At 40.8% G+C, this 25,392-nt stretch overlaps 1 protein-coding gene across 1 annotated transcript; it reads left to right on the forward strand.

Moving 5' to 3' along the window:
- Positions 1–17,953: 17,953 nt before the first annotated feature.
- LOC147619099 (pentatricopeptide repeat-containing protein At3g09650, chloroplastic-like) lies at positions 17,954–20,968 on the forward strand. Its single transcript, XM_086774295.1, has one exon. It carries the CDS (start codon positions 18,124–18,126, stop codon positions 20,239–20,241), a length of 2,118 nt encoding a protein of 705 aa, XP_086630421.1. The 5' UTR covers positions 17,954–18,123; the 3' UTR covers positions 20,242–20,968.
- Positions 20,969–25,392: the final 4,424 nt, after the last annotated feature.

Here is a 25,392-nt window from a genome sequence, read left to right on the forward strand (position 1 = left end):
TTTGATTGCTACAGGCACCTCCAAATCGGATCATTGCCTACTAGTGGTTTTATGTTTAGAGATCCAAATTGCCATGGATCAGCACCCCATGTACTCATCCCTAATCATTTGTTTTCACATGCAGAGCTATCACGTCGTTGATATTTGGAGATCTCATGACTTCTTACAGCCCTCTCAAAGCCTGGCCTCTGCTCTCTATGATATTAGTGACTTTTATCACACATGTGCCCTATCTAAGAGGCAAGAGGCCTTGGACTTAGAAAGGGCTATTAGACATAGATTGGCTACCTTGCAAAAAGAGCACGAGAAACATCCTCATGCTCAATGGGTTGCATATTCTTTATGTACTATTAGAGCAGAACTTCATCACTCTCTTGAGCAGCGCGCGCGGAGTACCGTTTCCATGCCCAGGAATCCTTTTGGACACAGATGGGTGGCAGATGTAACAAACATTTCTTTGCTTCTCACGGCCCATCTCATGCCAGAGATAGTGCCAGGCAGTTGCAGGATTCACATGGCACTCTTCACTCAGATCCTCTTATGGTTAGACAGATTTCTTTGCTTCTCACGGCCCATCTCATGCCAGGCAGTTGCAGGATTCACATGGCACTCTTCACTCAGATCCTCTTATGGTTAGACAGATTGCCACCGATTTCTATTACTAGCTTCTTAGTGCTGAGCCGCATTCTGATTTGAGACACATGGCACAAAGGAAGGTTTGGAATGCATTGCCACATTTGATCACTGAGGAGATGTGTGCCGCTCTGGATGCCCCTTTTTCTATGTAGGAGTTCAGTCATGCTCTTCATGCCTTACCTCATGGTAAGTGTCCAAGGGAGGATGGCCTCTCCTCTGTTTTTTTCATTACTTTTTGGAATGAGATTGGGGCTGAGATCACATCGGCTTTGCAGGAGATGTGGGACACAAGTTCTATGCCTTCTTCTCTCACTAAGGGGCTTATTTATCTTATTCCTAAGAGCGGGGATAAGACATTGATTGGCCAGTGGAGACCTATCACCTTACTTGGGACTGCCTTGCTAAGGCAGTGAGCATCAGGCTGCAGCCAATTTTGCAGGATGTTATTCATGATACTCAGAATGGATTCTTACACGACAAGAGCATCTTTGATAACATTTTCTCATTTTGGGAGGCCATCGCGAATGGGCTAAAGCAAGCAATCAGCCCTTAGCCATTCTGCTCTTGGATTTTGAGAAGGCCTATGATAGAGTGGATTGGGACTTCCTTGAGGGTACTCTTAGTCATATGGGCTTCTCTCAGAGATGGATCAAGGGAGTTTCATGCATGTATCATGATGCCCATAGTAGAGTTCTTACTTGCGGTGATAGAGGAGAGCGGTTTCAAATTTCTCGCTCAGTACGACAGGGCTGCCCATTAGCCCCTTTATTATATATCATAGTTGCAGAGGCCATGAGCATCTTTCTCCGCTCCACTTCTGGTATTTCAAGATTGAGGTTGCCTCTTCATAGTCAAGAGGAGTTGGTTGACTCTGAGTTAGCTGGTGACACAGCCCTGTTTTTGGAGGCTTCACATATATGCTTATGTTCCTTCCAGGTAGCACTAGAGGTTTTGTTGGTAGCAGGGGCACTCATTAATTGGCATAAATCTATTGGTTTTAAGGTTAGTGATTCACCGAGAATTGATTGGGGTGCAGAGCTTGGTTTTACTTGGATCAGCAGAGAATGCACTGCTAGATATTTTGGATGCCAAGTTGGGATTGATATTTCTCTTGCACAGTAGTTTGCTCCAGTACTTATGAGTATTCGGAAGAAGCTCCTCCATTGGAGCTCTAGGAGATTAGATTTAGCCTCCAGAGCTTTCGTGGTGCTTGCCTCAGCTTGGTTTATTGCCTCTTGTTGGTGCTTCTCTCATGTGTGCATTGGCCAATTGTGGAGATTAATCCATAATTTTCTCTGGTCGGGGGCTTGGATGGCACCTCAGACACTCATGCCAGGGTAGCTTGGCTCACAGTTATATAGCCTAAAAGAGAGGGGGGCTTGAATATTATTGATTCGGATGTTTAGTGCAGGGCGTTGCTTTGCAAACTTGTGGTCAGAGGTTTCCTACCAGGCACTGAGCCTTGGAAGGATTTTTTCTTGTCTTAGATTTCCAGATGTACACCCAGGGTTGGGAGAGACTGGATGCCCAGCACACGTTTTTTGTTTACAGAGGCTGATATTAGGGCACCATCTTCCCCTCTTATTGTTGGAGCCATTGTCAGAGCATGGGGAAGCATGAGATATTTTTTGCGACAAAGGCTTCCTAGGTCTTTGGATGAGGCTAACCGACAACCTATTATGTGGAACGAGTTCATTAGGGATGAGGCTGGTTGGCCAATTGGTGCATCTCGTTATATGTAATGGTTAGGATGGGAGAGATGCGCATACACAGTTCTTGTTTGGAAGACCTTTAAGAGTCTTTCGAAGGATCGGAGAGTTGCATCCACTCAGCATCTTAGGGGCTCTCGCATTCGTATTGATCAGATTGATGCAGCTATTCCACATGAGTGGTTTTCTGGGACCTTTACGGAGACTATCATCCAAGTTGGCTGGGAGTTTTTTCGAGGATAGGCATACCTCTGTAGGTCATTGCTTTCCCAGGCTAGCAGGAGGATATAGATTGCCTCATTTATTCTATCATGCCTAGTGGGAGATTGAGGAGATGTAGTATGGAGGAGATCATGCCAAATACTAGGCTTAGTCCAGTGAGGATTGTTGGTCACTCAGGGAAGCACTGGTTCATTGACCCTTCTCCTTAGATAGTGACTCATGGCTCTTGGTGTTTGTGGCTATATGGTGGCAGTCCTATCAGATATCTTCAGTGGGATCTAGGAGAGTGGGAGTGGATTGATGCCTTCGATCCTTTGAAAAGCCTTCCTTTTTTTAGTTTCACTGTTCGGAATGCCAGGCTTCTCCTCACTCGACAGATGCATAGGATCCCTACTCTCAGGCCTCATTGGGAGAGCTATGATATTTCTCCAGTGATACAGTGCAGATATTGGCATAGACTTTGGCACTCATACAGAAGGAGCCAGATCTCTCATTTCTTTTGGTTATTCTTACATTTTGGTGTCCCCCACCAATCAGTGGAGATCAGTTGAGTTTGTACCACCTATCCTGCTTAAGCAAATGCTTCATTCCATTCTAGAGTCAAGCATATGACCAACAGGGGGATCTTTGTGCTTTTGTAAGGCCTTTGTAAAATCGTAATCATTTTGAAGAGGTATCTCCAAAGCTAGTTCCAGAGATGTTGTTAGAACCAGTTCGAATAGATTTTGCATTGTTGGATGAAGTGAGGTAAAACTTGGTGGGAGGTGAAAGTTGGCCTTCCTTGTTTCACCATAGTCACCAAGTTATTTCCTTAATGTTATTTGATCCTATTAGAATTTACCTTTGATGGGTAGATTAGTGCGTGTTTCCCCTACACATTGGTAGGACTAATGCTACCATCAAGTGAGTGTAAATATCATAAAAGGGAGGTGTAACAACCTTATCCTTGAAATTTAGTGTTCTCTTTTACATGGAAATTGTAATCTTGGAAAGACTTATCTATCAATTGGATGAATAGAATTTTAAGAGGTGACAAGTGAACCTAAATCAATTGAGAAGGTGGATGAGTGATTGTCCATTTGGCATTTTTCCCCCATAACCAAAATCTAAGGTCAGGTAAAGTATTCGAACACTAGAACAACTTGGGAAATGATTTCCTTCTTATAAAGAAATGAGGATCTATGTAGTTTTGAATGGTGGTGTTAGTGTCAACATAATTACCAAGGATTGTACGAGGTTTGGGGAAGCCCACCACTCGTAGAGGAACAAGTCTCTTGGTCAATCTTGTTGAAGGGAACATATCTTAACCTTTGGGCATCTTACACTATATATCAAAGCTTCACCACACATTTATGGTGATGATTTTTAGGGAAGAGGATCATACACCACATGATCCTTTAAGCAACACAAGGCTGGTTCAAGGCAACACTTGAAGATACACTTGAAAATACAATAGACTTATTCTGCAACTCGTCATAATTCTTTTGGAGGGTCGTTGCATGATCCTTCAGGAGAGCTATGCCTGAATAATCTTTAGACATGGTCCCCTTGGAGTAGGGTACCATGGCCAGTTGCAGGTGGAGCTCGTCCAAGAGCTAGTCCCATAGATGGCTCAGCTCACCTTGTAGACTGTCAGAGAGGTTAACCAGGACACTAGTGTTTATCTGGATGGTGTCGGGGGAGGGGATGGCATGGGACTTGAGGTAGGCATCGAGGAAGGCGATTTGGGTTTTCTCCTTGAGGGTTTGAGCTTTGAGGAAGTCAAGAAAATCGGTGACCTAGGAGGCAGCTCGAGCTTCGGCCTCTTTGGCCATAGTAAGCTCCCACTGCGTATCAGCCATTCGATCTTGAAGGGCATTGTTCTCTTGCTAGAGGCGGTTGATTGTGTATTGCAGGCCGAGCGTCTGGGTGGCTCCTTGGCGGGTGCCGAAAGGGTCTTCTCCTTGGAAGCACTGGGCGAGGTAACTTGATGTACCTGTGGGCTGTGGGGGGATGTCGATGGGTGGTGGTTGGCTTTGGGATCTTGTGGTGCTGGAGGTTACCACACGGACTACGTTGGGGCGACTGGGATGGGGCCGGTAGTTGAGTGGAGGGAAACTCCAGCATGACGTGCTACTTCTTCTCTTTGGAGGTCTTGGAGGCCCAGATCAGCTTTCTTTTAAACTAGGACGCCATGGCAGAGGTGTGGGTGCGCCCCATCTTGGTGTTGAGACTGGGCAGTGTGTTCGGAGCTAGCGATTTTGATGGGGACAGGCACCAATTGGTCCGTAGGCTAGGGTTTTGGATGGTTTTACACTTCTTGAGGCACCGAGGTAGGTGGGGACAATGTTGCGGCTTCGATGGCCGAGGGCGGGTTTGGCATAGGTGCTACGCTAAAAGATGGAAACATGAGGGTGAGGAGCTATCCCATCTTTATGTGGGTGTTGTGTTGCTTTTCTACAGGCAGTTGGCTTCTCTTAGGAGTTTGGTGAAGCAGAGGGTTGCCCAGCTAAGTTCTTCACCTTTCTGTGCCTTGCAGAGCCAACCCATGGCTGCTCTACTGAGATGTGCTGGGTCTTGTTTTGAAGCCATATGGTCTCCATAAACATTCTGTAGCACAGAACGTTGGTGGGGCTCTTGTGATTGGCAAGCTTATGTTCCCCGCTCATGTGGTGGACCAAAGTGGCATACCATGAACTCATTCTTTGTCGGGGCAACTACGAGGGGCAGCTTCAATCAGTTGGCCAATATGGCTTCTGGTGAGAGTGGTTTCATCACCACGTAGGGTGATTGTGGTGCCGGCATGTAGTTGCTGCACAAGGTCATTTGCCTTGGGGTGTACAGGCACTGTGTGCCAAGGGATGTTGAGGAATTTAGTGAGGCATGTGATACCCAACCATGCGTGCACTTTTGCACTTTCGGTTGGTGATACTGGTAAAGGGTTCAAAGGTCACCATGGCTATGAACAAGGGAGGTGGTGGGCGAGAGAGAAGAGAAAGTGTTGCAGGTGCAACAAAGGGTTTTGAAAGCGCGAGGTCATAATTGTGAGTGGGAAGAGAGGTTGCATGCAAACAGATAGATACAATAAAATTAACTACAGTTAGTGGTAACCCAAAATAGTTACCATGTTGTGCATGATTGCTGTACTGCGGTCAAATAATCATGATGGTGGGAGATCGCATATCGCTCGACTTCGTAGGCGAATCTGCGATGATTGTTCAAAGAGGGGCACTCTAGTTAATGTGATGGATTTCGAGGTAGTGGGTTAGTGCCACCATCACATAAATGAATGGATTCGATGGCATTAGCCCGTTGTATGGTCGCACGCGACCGACTTCTTGAAGTGCTCCCCTATGAGCGTGCTGAGGAGGAAAGTTATGATTCCCCGGATGCAAACCCATTCGTGACTAGAACAAAAGGACTGGATCTTCTTCCTTGAAGAATTGGAACTTAGAGTGGCAGTCGACCCACTTTTTTATCCACTTCTGGATCACTGTGGGGTGACAAAGAAGCTCTTGAAGCAATCTTCATCCAGCTCGAGGAGCTAATCCAGATGATGCTACAGGGACTCTTCGGGGCTTAATTTGTCGGCTATGGGGTTCCTTCCTAATGAGGCATCTAGTTTTCTCGTTCTTAATGAGATAATCAATTATGAATCCATTTGCCAAGAAGTGGGCGATGTCTTTGATCCATTTTGGCACATGATTAATGTGTAACAATGGAGCATAAATAAGTTTCCACTTAAGGAGATTCTCTATTTGGAATTTTGGAAAGGTGATCGGCATGAACATGCACGTATCCCTTTTCTACCATGAAAGTGAAATCAAATCCCAACAAAATTAGCAACCATCTGGTGATGTGTCCCATGGTGTAAGGCTTGTTTGCGAAGGCTTATTCACCAAATAAAGAAGTTCTTGATGGTCTACAAAGAAAACAACCTTTGTAGCTACTATGAGATACATCTATTCTTCTTTACTTCATCCACCATGGCTAAATCATCTCTCTCAATGCTGGTGTAGTTGCATTAAGTGTCATTATTGATGGCTAGAAAAAAAACACCACATGAAAGTCCATGTGCTCCCCCAACTGTGTTAGCACACATCCAATAGAAAATGCTGAAGCATTGGATGTGTCAGCACACATCTAATAGAAAATGCTGAAGCATCGATATGCATATGGAAAGTTAGATATGCCAATTGGTGGATCTCAATATGGGTGCACTTTCTAATTCCTTCTTTGCTCTACAATCAAGTGGTGTAGTGAATGTTTGTTTGCTGAGTTTTCTCTTGATTTTGAAGAGGTTCCATTCACATGAGGTATCCATAAGCCTCATGCTCAACAAGCTTCATCATCAACATCAACTTTCAAGCTTTCAAAGCTTTCAAAGTGTGCTAATTGTGTTGTTTAACACTAATTAATCTGTTAATCCAGTAAAAGGAAAGTGTTCTTAAACACTAATAGTGTTATTAAACACTAATGGTGAACTAATCACCAAAATAAGTGTCATTTGACACTAAAAATATGCTTTTTAGCATTAATTGTGTTTTCTACACACTAATGGTGATCTTAATCACCAACCAAAGTGTTCATTTAACACTAATGAAGCCAATCCCCATCAAAATTAGTAATTAAGCACAAACCCTAAGTGCTAAACCATAAAAATTACTATTTTAATCTCCTATTTATGCAACATTCTTAACCTCATTAGGGTTGTTGCACTCTCATAAGCCTCTCTCTTTCTAATTAAACCTAAATATCATAAATTTTTATTTTTTTTCTTCTTCATAATCAGCCCATTACTCTCTCATAATCTCTTTCGATACCCAATGTCAAAGGACACTCAAATCAAGAAGTTCTCGGGAGAGGGCTTCCACACTTGGCAAGTCCTTGTCAAGTACAAGATGATGTCCAAAGGCTTTTGGCCATTCATCTCTGGCACCAAGGTTATTGATCGAGCAAAGGCTGAAGATGTTGAAGATGTTGAAGATGATGAGAGGGCACAAGCCATCATCATGCTTCATCTTGATGAGGCACTCATCCATCATGTGGACCAGCTTCCGACTGCAAAGGAGAAATGGGATGAGCTTGATAAGCTCTATGGACATATCACTTCTAAATGTCCTAACAAAGAGTCAGAGGCCAACTTTGTATCAGCCTCTACCTTTGCTGAGAAATTGTTTTAATTCTCAATGTAATCACACCTATATTCCAAACCTTGTACGCCTAATGTTATAAAGGCATCCTATGTCCAATACCACCTATTCCATTCTTTCATAGTTGGTATTGAGGGGGGGTATTAAGGGACTAAGGTTATGTAAAAGGGTGAGAGAAGGGTGTGAGTGTGAATGGACTTAAGGTCCACTTGCTCACCTATTTAAAGGTGGAGCTATGAGGCATTTTGTAATTGAGCAAGGCCTAGTTGTATTCATAAACAACTTAATAAGCAAGATATTGTTCTTGTATTTTGTGAGTTCTTTTGCTCCACACACTTGATCTAGCATGAGCACCACGTTTTTTCAACAATTCTCTATTTGGAATTTTGGAAAGGTGATCGGCATGAACATGCACGTATCCCTTTTCTACCATGAAAGTGAAATCAAATCCCAACAAAATTAGCAACCATATGGTGATGTGTCCCATGGTGTAAGGCTTGTTTGCGAAGGCTTATTCACCAAATAAAGAAGTTCTTGATGGTCTACAAAGAAAACAACCTTTGTAGCTACTATGAGATACATCTATTCTTCTTTACTTCATCCACCAAGGCTAAATCATCTTTCTCACTGCTGGTGTAGTTGCATTAAGTGTCATTATTGATGGCTAGAAAAAAAACGCCACATGAAAGTCCATGTGCTTCCCCAACTATGTTAGCACACATCCAATAGAAAATGCTGAAGCATCGATATGCATGTCGAAAGTTAGATATGCCAATTGGTGGATCTCAATATGGGTGCACTTTCTAATTCCTTCTTTAGCATTTTTTTTGCCCTATGGAATTCCATTTTTAAGATAATCAACACCTTATATAAGGGTTTGGCATATAAGAAGATGAATCTTCCATAAACCCTACATGCCCCACGAATCTTTGCTCCCCTTGGTGGTGGTAATTCCAAGATCACACGAATCTTATTCTTGTCTATGGAGATGCCGTTCTTGGAGATAATGTGTCCAAGAAGAATATCATGTTAAAACTAGAATTGGCATTTGAGTGAGGGTTTAATGAGATGTGACATCTCTCAATGACTATTCTAAGATGAGCAAGATGCTCCTTCCATTTTGAGTGCATGCAAAGGTCATTAATGAATATCTCCATGAGATTTTGAAGGATAACCTTGAAGGCTATACACATCAAGCATTATCTCCATGAGATTTTGAAGGATAACCTTGAAGGCTATACACATCAAGCATTAGAAGGTATTAGCAGCATTGGTTAAGTTGAATGACTTGACATGGTAATCATTGGTCCCCCACTCCATAGTAAATATTACCTTGTATTGATCAACTAAGTTGATCACTTAGTTGTAACGTGAGAAACCATCTTGGAAGCTTTAAGAAGTGACTGTTGTGTGTATGATAGGGAGTAGTGATCACAAAACACTATGGTGGTATTAACCTTTTAAGGTTAATGCACACTTTAATTCTTGGGAACAATAACTACAGTGCCACTTGGTGTGTTCAATATCATACATAAATCCCACATCGATGAGATTGTCTAGCTCTTCTTTGACCATTTGTGCATGTGTTAGGCTCTCTGTTTGGATGGTTTTTCACATCCATGGAGAGGGATGGTGTATTTCATCTCCGTGGGGAGAAGATACTTCTTAGGCTTTTTATGTGGTTTTCTCCTTCTTAGTTAAGTGACTGTGGGCGATGTAGAAGTTGATCCTTCCCTGTAGAGGATTCCTTGCTAAATGAATCACTAGGTACCCTGGGTTCAAAGTAATTGTTTTCACTCCCAAAAGGGATGGCACACTAAGCATGAACAAGGAATTTATTTTCTTCCCATCCTGTCTTGAAACCTTGTTCCAAGATTTTGTGGAAGATTATCCATGGCTGCTAAGACATGAATCCAATCCTTAGAGTCACCAGGCTCTCTGGAAGAGGCTTATAATCCTAGTTCTTATCTTCAGTATCCAAAAACTTGTTGCAAATTTTACACTTGTTGATTAAAGTGGTTTGGAAAGTTGATCAATAAGTGCATTTTCATTTGTTGATTAAAGTGTTTTGGATAGTTATGATCAACAAGTGCATTTACATTTGCTGATTAAAGTGGTTTGGATAGTTGTGATCAATAAGTGAATTTACATTTGTTGATTAAAGTGGTTTGGACAATTATGTCAAACTCATTGGCAATAATGCCTCAACCCCCATGGGATGAATATTCCCTTTTTTTAAGTCTATTTTCAAGGATTGGTTGCCTTTGCATCTGTGAATGTGATAGGTTTCTCAATTGTGAAGAACTAACCTTATGTCTCTTATGTAAGGCATTTTAAGGATCATGGTATTGTGTGATCCTCTTCTCTCTAAAAGATTCATCACTGTGAATGAGTGGTGGAAACTTAGTCCGAAGGTCTTAATCTTCATATTTTATAGGATGATTGCAATCAGCAAGCCCACGAGGCTTGTGCCTACAACAAGTGGTGGGCTTCCCCAAGCATCCCAACTATCTTTGGTGATTATGTTAACACCAGAACCACTATCCAAAATCGCGAAGAGAATTCCTTTGCAGAAAAAAATGGCATTCATGTTGCTTTCAAAGTTGTCTCCCAGCTTATTCATGGACACTTTTGGCTATCCTTTGGTTTCACACCGTTTGCTCAACATGGCATGTCTCAGTGTGCTCAATATGGCATGGCTCATCCTCAATGTTTTCAGCCCTAGATTAATAAGGGGAGCTTTCCCTTTATCCTTTCCATTTTTCCTTGATAGGGTCACTAGATAGAGAAGTCTTCTTAGCCAAATGGTCAATGTTCAAATTCTCCTTAGAAGGTTCTTTCTAGTCTTCTTACCATCAGAGCTCTGGGAGCCTCCCTCATTGTCAATATGCTTTTTAAGGCCTAAGCATTTTCTTACAAAGTGTCTAAAATATCCCACACAAAAGAAAGCCCCATTTTTTTTTAAAATTCTATGGAGTTAGTAGCACACAAATTGACTAGCATAAATCTGGGGGTTTCTTTAAAAGTGTTCTAGGATAGACACCTTACTAGAAGCTCTACTAAGTTCTGGGTCAGAGGGAACATACAGTGGTCTACTAAGTTATCTAGCAAGATCATCGCCAATTTACAGGCCATAGCTAAGGAGGTATAGGATAGACACACCTTACTAGTAGCTCTACTAAGTTATAGGTCAGAGGGAATATATTGGTCTACCAAGTTGTGTAGCCAACTCATCACACTAATTACAGGCTATAGCCAAGGAGGAAGGTCAAGGAATTTAGATAGGGCTCTTATTGACATAAAAAATGGAACCCATGGAAAAACATGAATAAATTTACATAATAAGAACAAAGGGTTTTTGTCCATTAAAGCAAGTACCCATTGAAATTCCAAAATTAAGACATTAAATAAGCCCTTCCCTAGATAGAAAATTTATGCAACATCTTTGATATTAAGAAGTTATTTATCTATCCATGAGGTTAATTATAATTTGGAGTAAAATCTAACCTTGTAGAATAATGTGAGGCTACAGGAAGTCTGTTTGGCTATCAACAATTTTTTTTTACAAATATACAGATACCTTATTGGCCGCTTAATTCCCATTTTGTAGATAGATCCACATTGGCCTAAGCTCTCCTCCTCCATAGCCTTTGAAATGTGCAGTTTAGCCCACAAAGCATGTTTCTTAGCTCCATTGTCTCTCCCAATTGCCTTTGAGAAGCCTTTGAGAACATTTTTCTTGAACAAGTTTAGGTGAAAGCTCTTATGCAACCCATACAAAGTCGGGTTGTTGTGCAAGATCAAGGTGTCTAGTTTTGTCCAGTTTATGCTAAACTGGGACAATGCTTGGAGAGCAAATTTGGGGGGGGGGGGGGGGCAAGGTATGTCAAATAAGATCAAGAAACTAATAGAAAAAAAACATGCACTCAAATTAACCAAAGATAACTTAAATTAATATAAATTAGTCTAATTAATCAAAATTAATAAAATTTTTTATGAAATGACTAATAAATGATCTTTCCATACTTAGAGTGATCTATTTTTTTTTTCATAGATGCACCAATACAAGTACACTAGTCCCTATAGATTTTAGATGATTTACATCAAAAGTGTAATTTTACTAATTAGATTATTAATATTTACAGGCCTTCTGATAACCTGAAGAATTTTGGAAAAGAGATCATGAAAAATCTAACCATTGGATTTGCAATTTTGACTAACCACCACATTCTATTAATGTCTCATTATCTACCACTCTTTTGATCTACAAGATTGAGCATTTTAAGTGGTATTTATTGTGGGTACAAAAAGTGGCATATATTATAACACTTTAAAGACCTTCAAATATTTAAAGAACATAGACAAATAGCTTAAAATTTTCTCAAAAACTCAAGTTAAGCTCTATATTATGTGAAGATCTAAGATCCAAAGTGGGAATCTCATATGAGTTTATATGTAAAAGATATTAGCATTTTATGGAATCAGTCGAAATTTGGGACAGGGTGTATACATTGACTTTATACCTAAGAAAATGAGGAGTTTGGACTATCTAATGCTTAATCGGATTATGCAACTATATTCCCAACTTTGCATGTGATGTTCCAAACAATTTAACTTGAAAGGAAATTCCTTCATTAGCTAGGAGAGATTAGCTACTAAAGGTAGAAAAATGCATATTTTTTTACTGTTTATTACAGGGTGCTTGAGTGGACAAAACTGGGCACCCTGATCTTGCAACCACCCACTAGGGAATGGTTAAATATCATTAAATCTATCATATAAATGAATTTTGATTAAAAATAGTTATTCATTTATACTTATGATGAATGCTAACCTTGCTTTACTCTTGTTGTTTATAGAATTTATCTTTGGAATATCCATTTATGTATAATAATTTTATAAATCCAATATATTATTGAGTTTTAATGCAAAAATTTAAGAATTACTATTTTTAATTATCCCTAGAAAGTGTACTACCTAGAAAGTAAAATAAGAATGTGTACTACCTCGAAAGTAAAATAAGAATGTGTACTACCTTTTGTTATGGTCAAGTAAGAATGTGTACTACCTAGAAAGTAAAATAAGAATGTGTACTACCTAGAAAGTAAAATAAGAATTTAAGATATTCTCATGGTTTAAAAAAATCCCACAGGTGGCCTAATAGTTTTGGTATTTGAGGTAGTCATTGCTACTTGGGCAGGTATAGATACCATCCATGGTAAAAGGTGACTTGTTATTATATGATTTGTTATGCACCACTTGAACCCCTCTTACAATGGAACTACACATTACTTTTTAACTTTCATCTTTAACTATTTGTGGTTTTTTTTGCTAGTGGTGGGTTTTTAAAAATTTGAGAACAACTTCATAGTGGACCTAAATGTCTCCACAACCCTTACAAAACTCAGTCATCTAAGTTGTTTGAGTTGCAACAAAATGTATATAATCTATTTGGCTATATCTTCTTTGTAAGCTTGTCCCATAAATTGAGATAGTTAACTTTTTGCATGGATACTAGTGCTTAAAGAATTATTGCAAAAAAAAAAACAATAAAAATTTAACATGAAAAAAAGAGAGGTGCCCACTCTCTAAAAAAAAAAAAAGAAATTTGGAGTGGAAATAGATCAAGTTTTTTCACCATTATATTATTATTTATGGAAAAAGATGAAATTGAAAGCATTAGGACACAAGCCAAACTAATCCATTTTGTATTAACATGATTTTATTACAAACTCTACCTCTTATGATCCTAATTTTGGATTCACCTTGATAGCCCACACCATGATTTCTTGTGATATTTTATGTACCTTATGACATGGAAAAATATATGGAAAGTAAGAGGGATGATCTTTGTAAGTGCTTGGTGTATTTAGATAGTAATGTTTCTTTAAAATATGTAGATCATAGTTTTGCATTGAAAAGCTATATTTTTGAATCAATGGAAATGTTTAGGTCGATATCTTATTTATGTTATTCCCAAATGTAAGAGAAATATGGAAATACAATCATTCATATTTGTAATTCTTATGCCATTTAAAACAATTGATATTTCCTTGTTGAGTCCCTTCATCAAACTCATCGTGTATAGTCAATAATGATTCACCTCTTTCACTCTTCTTCTTCTCTTTAGTTTTTTCATTGGTTGGTACTGACTTTGCCTCTTTTGGAGACATTATTTATCTTCAAATTTGTATGAACGAATCTCAGTTTTAGGCACTCATCAGTGAATGGCAAGGGCACTTGTTGGTCTAATCGAGCTTGAGGTTTGCTCGATGAAACGCTTGCGAGATCCAACTATGATGGTGTTTGTCCATATTGTGTGTGTGTGTGTGTGTGTGTGTGTGTGCAAGTATTGGCTTAGAGTGGGTGATTGTTTCATAACACATGCCACATGACTCAAAATTAAAATTCAATTCAATTTACTTCACAATATGATCAATTACGGTACCTTTATGGATTTGTTTCCTCATAAATGTGTGAGATTTGTTTCACTAGGTCTTAAGTTTGGCCCCTTTGTTGGGGCATGCTTCAAGTGCAGGGGATTAACTGCGCAGGATTGTTGCATGTGAAACTTGAAGGTGAGGATAAAGAAATAGGGGAGATGGGGGGAGAAAATATTGTTAAGCAAGTTGAACCTATTTCAAGTCAAGTGAAAGAGGGAAGAGGGAAAGAGAAAGTCCTTGAGGGAGAGAAGGGGAAATCTGGAGGGGAGTGGATTAAGGCAAAAGGGAAACTCAATTTCAGGCAAACCAAGGATGAGACAAGAAGAACTGTGAGATAGTAGTACTTCTTCTATTCAGAGATTCAATTGGCAAGTGGATGAAGCTTGGAAGGGGATACATAGAGAGGGAGATGCATAAAGGGAAGGGGGGGGAAGTTGAAATGGTACCTAAAACTACTTTGACATGATTCAGTTTAGGGATATTTTGGGCTATACATGGAATGCTAAAGGTATTAAAGATAAGAAGAAGAATGCTTCTTTTTGGGGTTTAGTTAAAGAGTGGGGGTTATCGATTTTAGCTATTCAGGAGCATAATATTTTTGGGGCTAAAGTCTCGAGGAGGGATAGATTTAAGGACTGGATGGTAATGTATGGGGGGGTGAAGTCTGGATATAGTGGAGTGATGTATGTTATTAGGAGTGATCTGAATCCTACTATTATAGCTAACCATCCCAATGGGAGCATTTTGGTAGTGGAAATTTTGATTAATGGGGAGAAAGTTTGGTTAGTTAATATATATATGGAGCTCATAATCATAAAATTAGGAGTGAAATGTGGGAGTGGATTAATAATATGAATATTCAGGATCATTGCGGAGACTTTAATATGGTTGAGAGGCATGTAGATAAGAGTGGGGAAAGCACCATTTTGATGGGTCATGAGAAAGGCAATTGGGATGAGCTCAGAGGGAAAATGGGGTTGGTGGATGGCTGGTCTTTAGGGGACTCGAGAGATACTCCTGGGCATACATATTTTAGTCTACAATATATAAGTTCTTCTTCCAAGATTGATAGACTCTTCTTCAGCCCATCAGGCTTCATAGGTTCCACACACTCTAAGGGTCTCAGTTGACTCCAGCTCAGTCACCTCTCTGATCACATACCTCTGAAGTGGAGTTGGCATTCAGCTAACTAGGAGGAGTCTGAATTAAATTAGTTTCCAACTAGGAAACTGAGGGTTAATAACCTTTTGCTTAAAGATAACCTCTTTGTTGACTACACTGAACAAGCTATTGATAGATTAAAAACAAGAGGAATGACTATAGGATCATGGAGAATCTTTGCTAATGAGATGCAAGGGATCATTAGGGTTGTGAAGAAGTTGAGAGCTGAAGAGAGAAGGCAGGAAAGGAAGAGCTGGACCAAACAATTGGAATGTCTTCAAAAGAAGAGACATGTAGATAGACTCACTGAGAATGAAGTCAATCAATATTTTAGGTGCCAGTCTGCCATGAAACAAGAAGATGATGAGTGTGTTAGAAAGGAAGAGAGCTGGATAAAATGGAAAAACTTTAACAATAGAAGAAAACCTCAGAGATTTCTATTTAAACTTATTGGGGGGAAAACAATGGAGAAGTTACGGGTAAGATTTTAGATGAGAGAGGGCAACAGATGAAGGGCATTGGGAAAATTGCAAAGAAATGGGTAGAATTTCTTGGCTCTACGCTTAGTCTTAAAGAAGACTGTTCTCACAAAAGGTTTTAGGCTGAGAATAAGCTTCTTGGGCTGGTCAAGCATAGTGTGGATTCTGGTTGGACAGAGATGTGGACATTGAAGAATGATGGATGGCACTCTTGAAGTTGGGTAGGAAGAAAGCCCCAGGCTAGGATGGTTTGACTGTGGAGTTTTTTATTGCCTTCTGGCCTTCCTTGAAGGACTCTGGGAGGTCTGCAAACAAGGCCTTCAACTCTGGCACTTTGGATAAGGACTTCAAGGAAGGGTTTGTGAAGCTAATACCTAAACAAATTGCTTGTAGTAGATTTGGGCATTGGAGACAAATCACCCTATTAAATGTTATCTATAAAATTCACACCAAGGTTATTGCCATCAGGATTACTCTTGTATTGCAAGAGGTGATCTCTAGAAGGTAGCATGGGTTCATCAAAGGTAGGTCGATTTATGATAATATCTTTGTAGCTATGCTAGGGAGAGACATTGCTCTAAAAACCCATTAGAAATGTGTCATGCTACAGCTTGAATTGGAAAACGCCTATGATAGAGTACATTGGTCCTTTGTGGCTAGAGTAATGGAAAAACTTGGGTTTGGATCCAAAGTGGCTACTTGCATTTATGCTCTTACTTGAGAAAGTCAATCTAATGTCTTGTTGAATGGTAGAATGATTGGAGGATTTTCTATTGATATGTATGTGAGACAAGGATGTCCTCTTGCCCCCCTTTTGTTTGCCATTGCTTCTCATCCTTTGATAGTTGCCTTGGAAGATGCCTACTTAAAAGGGAGAGTGACTCGATTAAGGCTGAGAAATAGTGAGCAGGTAGTCATTCAATGCTTTGCTGATGATTCATTACTTTTCCTGAAGGTTGACAATGATAATATGAGACAGGCTTTAATCATCATATGGGACTTTATAGTTTGGAAAAGGCCACTGGAAGAGAATACTGGGTCCTATAAGAGATTTTTTGTGGAGGAATGGTAAAGGTACAAGGAAAGCTCCAGCTTGTTGGCTGGCCTGGGATAAGTTGTTTGTACGAAAGAGTGAAGGGGGGATTGGTATCGTGCATTTACCTACTCAAACTTCAGCGAGGATTGCCCTGCTTCTTTCCAAATGCTTATATCAAGAATAAGTATGGACAATGATGGTAAGTGAATTAGTGGAGGCCTCCTTGGTTCAATCAAAAGGGAGTTGGCAAGGATTGGGATGGAAGGAAAAATTGTTCTCTTATGCCCCTTTGAAAGTGATAGGCTCTCCTTTTTGCAAGAGGTTGTGTAACAGTTGGAAGGAAGCTTTGAGATTGATGTATTGGGATGGGGGATGTAGGGTCTCAGGGAGCTCAATGCTCAGTTTGGGCTTATGGTGGTCTCATAAATTCAATCCACCATTGGGCCTTCTGGACACTTACTCTGTAAGGAAACTGAACAATAGAGGGTTAAAGAGGTTGGCTGATTGCTGGGATGGGATAGTTGTGGGGTGGAAAGAGCTTGATCAATTGTAACTGGAATTTGATCTGTCTACAAGGGATAGAGATTTAATGAGGCTGGAGCTGATTGCTGGGATGGGATAGTTACGAGGCTGGTGCTGATTGCTGGGATAGTTGTGGGGTGGAAAGAGCTTGATCAATTGTAACTGGAATTTGATTTGTCTACAAGGGTATGATGGTATACAGAGATTGCAAAATGGCATCAATTGATTCTTGTATTTGCTTAGGGTCCCTGAGGCATACTAGGGAAACCTAACTTTTGTTTGAAATGATGCAGGTTTGTTTGGATGTGAAGCCTAAGCTAGTTAAGTTTGGTCCCAAAACCAAGAGGTGGTATCTGAAAGAGAAGCAGGTGGATTACACATTTGTGACCTTTATAGAGAACCTTGTAGGGACAAGGCCTACTATCAGGATATGATCTAGAAAAGGGGATGTGTTGGAAAAACAAACTCTCAGAGGGTGTACCACTGAGCTATGATGGAGGCATGTATCCAACGGCTACCAAGTGTCTTGGAGACGATCCTCTTTTATAATGGAGGAAGATAGATGGAGCTTGTTATGTAAGATGTTGAATGCTGGCAAGTAATGAGTAAGCATTGGTTATATAAAGGGTCTTGAGTCACATTCCTCTCTGCAATGCAAACGAAGCAGGGGAGAAATGAGGCACATGCATGGAATGGGTACTGTCAACAGAAGGCAATCATCACTTTGGCCGTGGCAAAGTTACCTGGAAGGACCAAAGCTGAACTGAGGAAGCAAATGCAAGGATGCTTCGGAGATGGAGAGCGTGCACGTCTGCGCTAGCCAGCCCTCAACGGCGTCACTGCAGCGGCGGTCGCCGACCGTTTCCACTTCCGTCTCCGTTTCCGTCGACTGCGTTTCCGTACCCTAATCTGGTAAACCTTGTCCCCTCTGTCGCACGTTTTTTATCGTCAGTTGGAGTAGACGACGCCGATGATCAGCAACCCTTGTTCACAATCGACCCAAAAGTCCTGACCCTGAAATTCGAGAAGTTTCTAGAACAAAAGAATGCAGATCAAGCTTGGCGAGCTCTGCAGAAGCTTAAGAGGGCAGGTGTAGATTTCCCAGAGAAACATTTGATCAGAGAATTGCTTGCCCTCTTTGCTGTCGGAGATGCATTATGCCTCCTCCGTGCCCACAAGATCATGTCTCGCCTTAACAAAGAGGATAAACTTGATTTTGTAGACGGAGACCTCCTCGGTTCCCTTTCTTTCGCCTATGCCAAGGCAAAGATGTTTGATCTCTCTGCAAGCTGCTTAAGATTAATGCTGCAGAAACACCATTACCCTCCCTTATCTTTATGGAAGGCCATCCTGGAATTATGGGTGGAAAACCCCCGTGGGGCCTTCTATGTAGTTAAGGTTTTTCTTGAGATTTGTCGGTATTGTAGCCCTGCATCTTCTGAGAACCAGACGAAAACTCTATCAGTCAGACCTGATAAAGAGGCTTTTATCATCGCTTTGAGGGCATGTGCAGCTCTTGGAGAGTCTGGAAAAGCTGAGGAAATAATGAAGCAGATGGGTCACTTTTCAGTCACGCCGGATAGTGCATGTTTCTGCTCATTGATGAAGGCACATGAAAAGGGTGGTGGCATTGAACATATGAAGAAAGTTCTGCTTCGCATGAAGCAAGCACAGGAGGTTCTGGATCGCACGACGCTCAACAGTTTGCTGACAGCTTATGTGAACATAGGGGAGGTAGATGCAGCTGCACAAGTGGTGCTTTGCTGGAGTGGTAAAGTGAAAGGGGGCATAGACACTAATGAAGGAGAAAGTGGGTCATCCAAGAATAAAGCCCATCATGAGATACATGAATCAATCAGATTGTGGAGGGGAGCTTTGGAGCCCCCATGTGGGGAGACATATACCCTCCTGTTGAAGGCCTTTTTGCAGAAAAACAGAGCTTCTGATGCAGCAAAGTTTCTTGGAAAGCTTTACCACACAGAAGACTCTGAGTACATACCCTGCAGTTTTGCCATTGACGGTGTGCTCAAGCTTGGACTAAGAGATGAGATTAATGGTATGCTGCAGGAGCTGGCCACCCAAAATACACCAGCTGATAGCATGTCATATGGTATGCTAGTGAAAGCTTACTGTAAGCTACCTCAGCCCCTAAAGGCTGAGGCTGTGCTGCAAGATGCAAGAAGAGTCGGGCACCTGCTGGATATTGGGTGTTATAACTCTGTAATTGATGCGTATAACCTTCTACAAGATTATGACTGTGCACAGAGTGTTTTCCGGGACATGAAACGCCTTGGTGTTGTCCCATTGGAGCCAATTTTGGACAAGCTTTTGGCAATTTTTGAGAAGCATGCAAAGCCCTATCTGATGTTCAAGCTCCTAGATGCAGCATCACGTGACCCTCCTCTAAAGATGGAGTTACAGCAGTGGAATAGAACTGTCCAAAGCTTTTGTAAACTGAAGCTACTGTTTGATGCAAAGGCTGTTGTAAAAAGGATGAAGCAGGCAGGATTTGATCTTGATGCCAACACGTACGTTTTCCTGCTAAGTGGGTATATTCTTATGGGCAACAAGACCAATGAGATACTCTTGCTGTGGGCTGAGATCAAGGAGAAGCTTGCTCCAAAGCCTGGCGGCACACCTTTGAGACTCAACGAGGAATTACTTAACGGGTTTCTCACAATTTTTGTTAAATATGGCTATTTCAAAAATGCATTAGATGTGATTGCTAGGATGGAAGAACAGAAGTTCTGGGTGGATAAACAAAAATACAAGAACATGTATTGGCACCTACATAAAGACTTATATACAAGTAAGCATCGCTCACAACGAAGGGTTGACATGTCACAAGAACGACGGCAGCAGGTTAACGCATTCAAGATCTGGGTTGGTTTGCCAACATAGCTTGTGATGTTAACTGTTTTAGAAGGCTTGATTACGTAATGGTCTACTTGAGGATCTGATGTGCTGTTTTTCCAGTAGAAATATGGTAGGTATATAAGCCACATTATGAAATTTCCTAGAATGGGCTAAATGCAGCTTGCTGCTGGAGCAAGACAAGCACAAGCAAGTTCGAACAAAATTGGAGTGGATGCTGTGAATGGGGTTTGCGGCTTCATTATCATTGAATTTAACTGGTTTTTGGTTGTGTCTAACTGAATTCTTCTTGGCTTCCATAAGCATCTACTTTTCTGCACCAACAAAGGTTATTTCAGATAGTGCGAGGATTCTGGATTCTCTGCCACAGTTCTAGTTGTTTCTAACACTTAAGTCAGAATTGTTTGACACCCACATTACTATATTGGCATGTAGACTTCTTTATAAGTTCTGGTCATATTGTGGCCAGCTGAGAGAGAGACAGAGACGAGTGTTACAACCCAATGACTGGAGCCTGAAAGCATGGAATGTTGGTGACATAGGGTGACACATCAGTTCTTATCGTATTAAGTGTGAATGTGTACTGAGGTTCTTGAGTGAGGACTTCTGCCCCGTGCCAAATTTGTGACCTACAGGCCGCGCTTTTCGGTGGATTGGGGCTTTCTCAAGGGTACTGTGCGGGATGGCTTCCCTGCCACCTGGATTTGAGGGGTCTTCGCCCTCTACCCGGCCTCTTACAGTCAGGTCCTTATCCAGGGTGCTTGGGGTGACACGTTTCCACTTTCTCATTCATTACGCCAGGGATGTCCCCTTGCACCCTTCCTCTTCCTCTTTGTGGTGGAGGCAATGAGCAGTTTTTTAGCTTCCCAGGAGACCGGACTATAGGCCCTCAGGCTTCCTATCCAATCTCAAGAGGAGCTCCTCAATTTAGAGTTCGTGGATGACATAGCGGCCTGCCTCTCCAGAGACGTGGAGACACCTCACTCCTTGATCCCTAGTGTCTTGCCAGAAGTAGCTATGCTCCATTGGCATCCATACACAACAAGCAAATGGTCAAGCGCACAGATTTAGAATAGACTAAGAGAACTTGAAGAAGCTCTTACCATTGAATTTACTGAATTTGAAAGAAGAACTAAGCTTTTGGTCAAATTGATAGAAATGCTCAAAAGCATTTTCAGCAGGTACATATCCGAGAGAGAGCAGTTACATATCCGAGAGAGAGCAGCTGAAAAGGACTTCCAAGGTTTGGGCAGCAGTGTTACACTCATTTATCGGTTGATCCAAGAGTTGGAGGATCAAGAAACCATGCCAAAAAGTATGTGTATGGATTGGTTATGCTGAAAATTGTCTTTCTTTTCCTGCTCATGAAAAAGGCACCTACTTTCCAAGAGAGAGAGAGAGAGAGAGAAGAAGACTTTCCATAGAGGGAGAAGATGGCCATTGGGGTTATGTGCAAGACATGTGCACGCTAATTCCGAGGTCCAATCCTTGAAGGGCAACAAGATAAGGAACAAGATTAAGGACCAGATTTGGAGCTTGTGCTCTTGGTTTGGGCAAGAAGACTTTGTGGAGGACACGGGAGGCTGTCGGCCAGCTTTTGATGGAGCATGTCTCTGTCGGCTGTAGCATTTTTGTCCAAGACCTGGTCAACAGTAGGTTTGCTAATCCATGAAGGAAATCTAGCCCTATAAAAGGACACACTTGCTCATGGTTAGACTCACTCACTCCCCTAGGGAGTGGGGTCACTAGATTAGATGTAGAATAGGTGTTTCCACCTTTTGATGGGGTAGTCGTGGGCTAGCCATGACTTGTACACCTTTTTGTACTCAAGAATATACGAAATACTCAGCTATCTGTCTCTCTTCTCTCTAATCTTTTGGAGAGTCTTACCAAACACCGAGCAACCTTTTTCGAGCTATTTGAAAATTAGAGCGAAACTTGGCAACAAACCCCAAAAAATTAGACGTTACTCGATGAACTTTCACAACAGAAAACAATGCACAAGACACAAGCAACACATTAGAAGATCACATCAATCACCATACAAAATTGAAACACCACACCAACTACAATTTTTTGATTGCATACATCATGGGGAGAATGGCACCAATGCCATTCTATAAACAATACCCAACAATATTTGCATTAATCAAGATCGACTGAAACAAAATTGCCAATAATGGCTTGCAAGCAAACACAAAAAAACATGTGTTGCATTGTATACTACATACACCAAAACAAATCAAGTTGAGTCACACTCATCGTCTATAAAAACATGACAAGCGTGACTTCGATCTGCATGGTCCTTCTCAAAACGTGCGTCTCCAGCCATGGTTCTTGCCATTGCTTCACATACTCTGGCAGAACACTTTGGATAGAAAATAAAGAATAAAAATTGTTTAGTTTTTGTAAATTCACGTGTTTAAGTATATTGGTGTATTGTAGATTAAACTTGAATGTTCTTGTCTTTGAACATATGCTTGAAGGCAACCAAAATAATAAAATCCATAACAAAATAGAGAGACAAAATAGAGTGACAATAGTTCCAAGCGTATCAAAAAACAAAGCTAAATAAATAGTAATCAATGTAGCACTGAATAAGGTCTAGATGCTCTCTAATCATATGGATTCTGTCCCACATGCTCATCGATATCATCATCCCAATCATGTGAAATGCTAGCCTCTCCTTGGTCACCTTGCCTCCTAGCTAGAAGCAATGGTTGTACATATGACGACACAAGACCCTTGTCAAAGTCCATTGAAGTGCATAAACGACTAGACCTCAAAAATGTCTTAAGTAAAGGAGCTGTCAACTCAAGGCAATCACCACTAGGACGATAGAATAACTCCAAATACCTTGCAATGAAAGTAACACTGCGCTCCAAAACACCATGGATCTCCATATCCTCGATATCCCTAGCACGAGACACATCTGGCAAATAATGGTATGTAAGCGAATCCATAGGATGTATACGAAGCACCTCGAAAAGAGGTGCACTCTCCAAGTAGTACATCACAAGAATCATACCTCGTCTGCGAACTGCAAAGAGCATAGAAAAGGTACACTGCAATAGGATGACAATAACCAAATGAGGTAAGAAAAATCATATATATCGAACAAATTACCCTGGAACCACCACTAAACACAATACCTCTGTCCGAAAACCACTAGTCTCATAGGATCCATAGGGTGAGTGATGCATGACAATAACACGACGCCAAATCTCCAAATGCGATACACAATAATAGCTCTCAACCCAACCCATTGTTTCTCCTATAAAACATAACATAACTTTTATCAAACCAAATCACAAGACAAAAGTAAATGCTTGCAAGCTTCCAACACATGGAATATTACCTCCCATCGATGCCATAATCAACAACCACCAGAATCACCAAGTGTCGATGTAGCCAGACCTACTCCATACCGCACATGGTCCTCAGACATTGTATCCCACAGGGGCCTAGAGTCGGCAAAAATATCAAATCCTAAGAAACTAATCTCCCTTTCCTTGCATATTGTCTACCCTCCTTGGGTGTGGATTTTTGCATGTGCTCATGACTATGGTGTAAGATGCATTCTTTGTGCCATTTATAAAACACTTGCCAATAGCAATATAATCCCGACAACGGCCAAACACTTTGGACTATCCCCACATGACACATCCGAAACTGGCACATGTGGCTAGTAGACATATGTTATCGTTCTTTTAGAAATGATTGAGGTTGTTTTTTGCAGTGAAGGCCCTCATCTTGAAAACAATCCAAAGAAAGATTTATTGTCAAACAACTTTCCTTATTCATGCCATTGTTGAAAGAATAGTTAGAAAGCCAAACTCATAACCTGACATATGCAGTGTCAACATAACAAAGAATATCCAAAGCTCAATTTTAGAGAGGTTGGAAAAGAGTTACCATCATCATGAGCATCCTCAATATTCATGTCTATCTTTGCATCCAATAAGTCCACCCTTGGCTGCTCTTCCATAACTTTGTCTTTTTCTTACACATGCAAAATAAAGCAACGAGCAACTCAAGACAATGACCAATAGTTAGCAGATGCCTACATTAATAAAGAACCCGACTTACCTCTCCTTTGTGTAGATCTCTTTTTATCCACCTCCTCATTAACAACCTTCTCCACATGAGAGGATGCCCAAGCTTGAAATGCTGGTGGAGATCTTTCTCCCGCTCCAAAAGATGACCTTTCTCAAGGTCAATCCACCAAGGGCACATCTCTAGCTCCACATGGACAACTTATGCATACTTTGGGGGTACATACACAATGCCTCATTGTTTAGAGCTAACCATTTCTTTGCTCTTACAGGCATGACAGCCAAATGACCCCTTTCTTTCAAACACAAAAAATATCTGAAAACATTGAAAAGCACCACATGATTGAGAAAGCATCTTTGAGTTTAAAAGAATGTAGCATTTTCTTAAGAACATTTCCAACACCACTTGCAAAAAAAATCAACCTGTAAATCAACCTCTAGGTAGCCATTTGGACCATGTCAGACTTCTTTGTTGCCTTTTCATCACTCTTTTTTTCCCTTGTGTCTTGGCGTGTCTCAAGAGGGAACAATTGCTTCCTCTTCTCAATCTTTATCTTCTCGTGAGCAAGCAATCATTGGGTAGTACCACACCATTAGGCTCTTCCACAAAATCTTTAAGGATAGCATTTTTCCCTTTTAAAATCTTTTCAAGAGTGACCTCTTTTCGAAGCCATCTTCAAAGCAAAAAGAAATCACATCATAAAGGAAAGCATGCATATGAGATAAGAGCAGGTTTTGAAAATTGCAAACAACTAAACACAAATAGCTATAGAAAACTATGACTTACTTTCTATAGACATGATCTCCCCACACAAGGCCAAACATATTTTTGGTTGTCTTCTTGCCTCTAATAAACCCAACCAAAAGATTTTGGACTCTATTGGTACATCACACAAAGCTAATAAATTTAGCTTCTCCAGTGTTGCAAAGCTATCCACACCCCACTTTAAGGACCACACTTTAGCCCGCCATGCATCACCATGCTTTGGATCAATAATGTTAAGGATCTACACAAATGGATATTATTCTCAACACACTATGTCCAAAATTTTCATTGTCTTGAAACGCAAATAGAGTCACTGTATATTAATCTCAAGATAAATAAAATTCACTATTGCAAAAC

This window comes from Cibotium barometz, chromosome 34 (assembly GCF_041138505.1).
Source record: "Cibotium barometz isolate CiBa-2024 chromosome 34, ASM4113850v1, whole genome shotgun sequence".
NCBI lineage: Eukaryota > Viridiplantae > Streptophyta > Polypodiopsida > Cyatheales > Cibotiaceae > Cibotium > Cibotium barometz.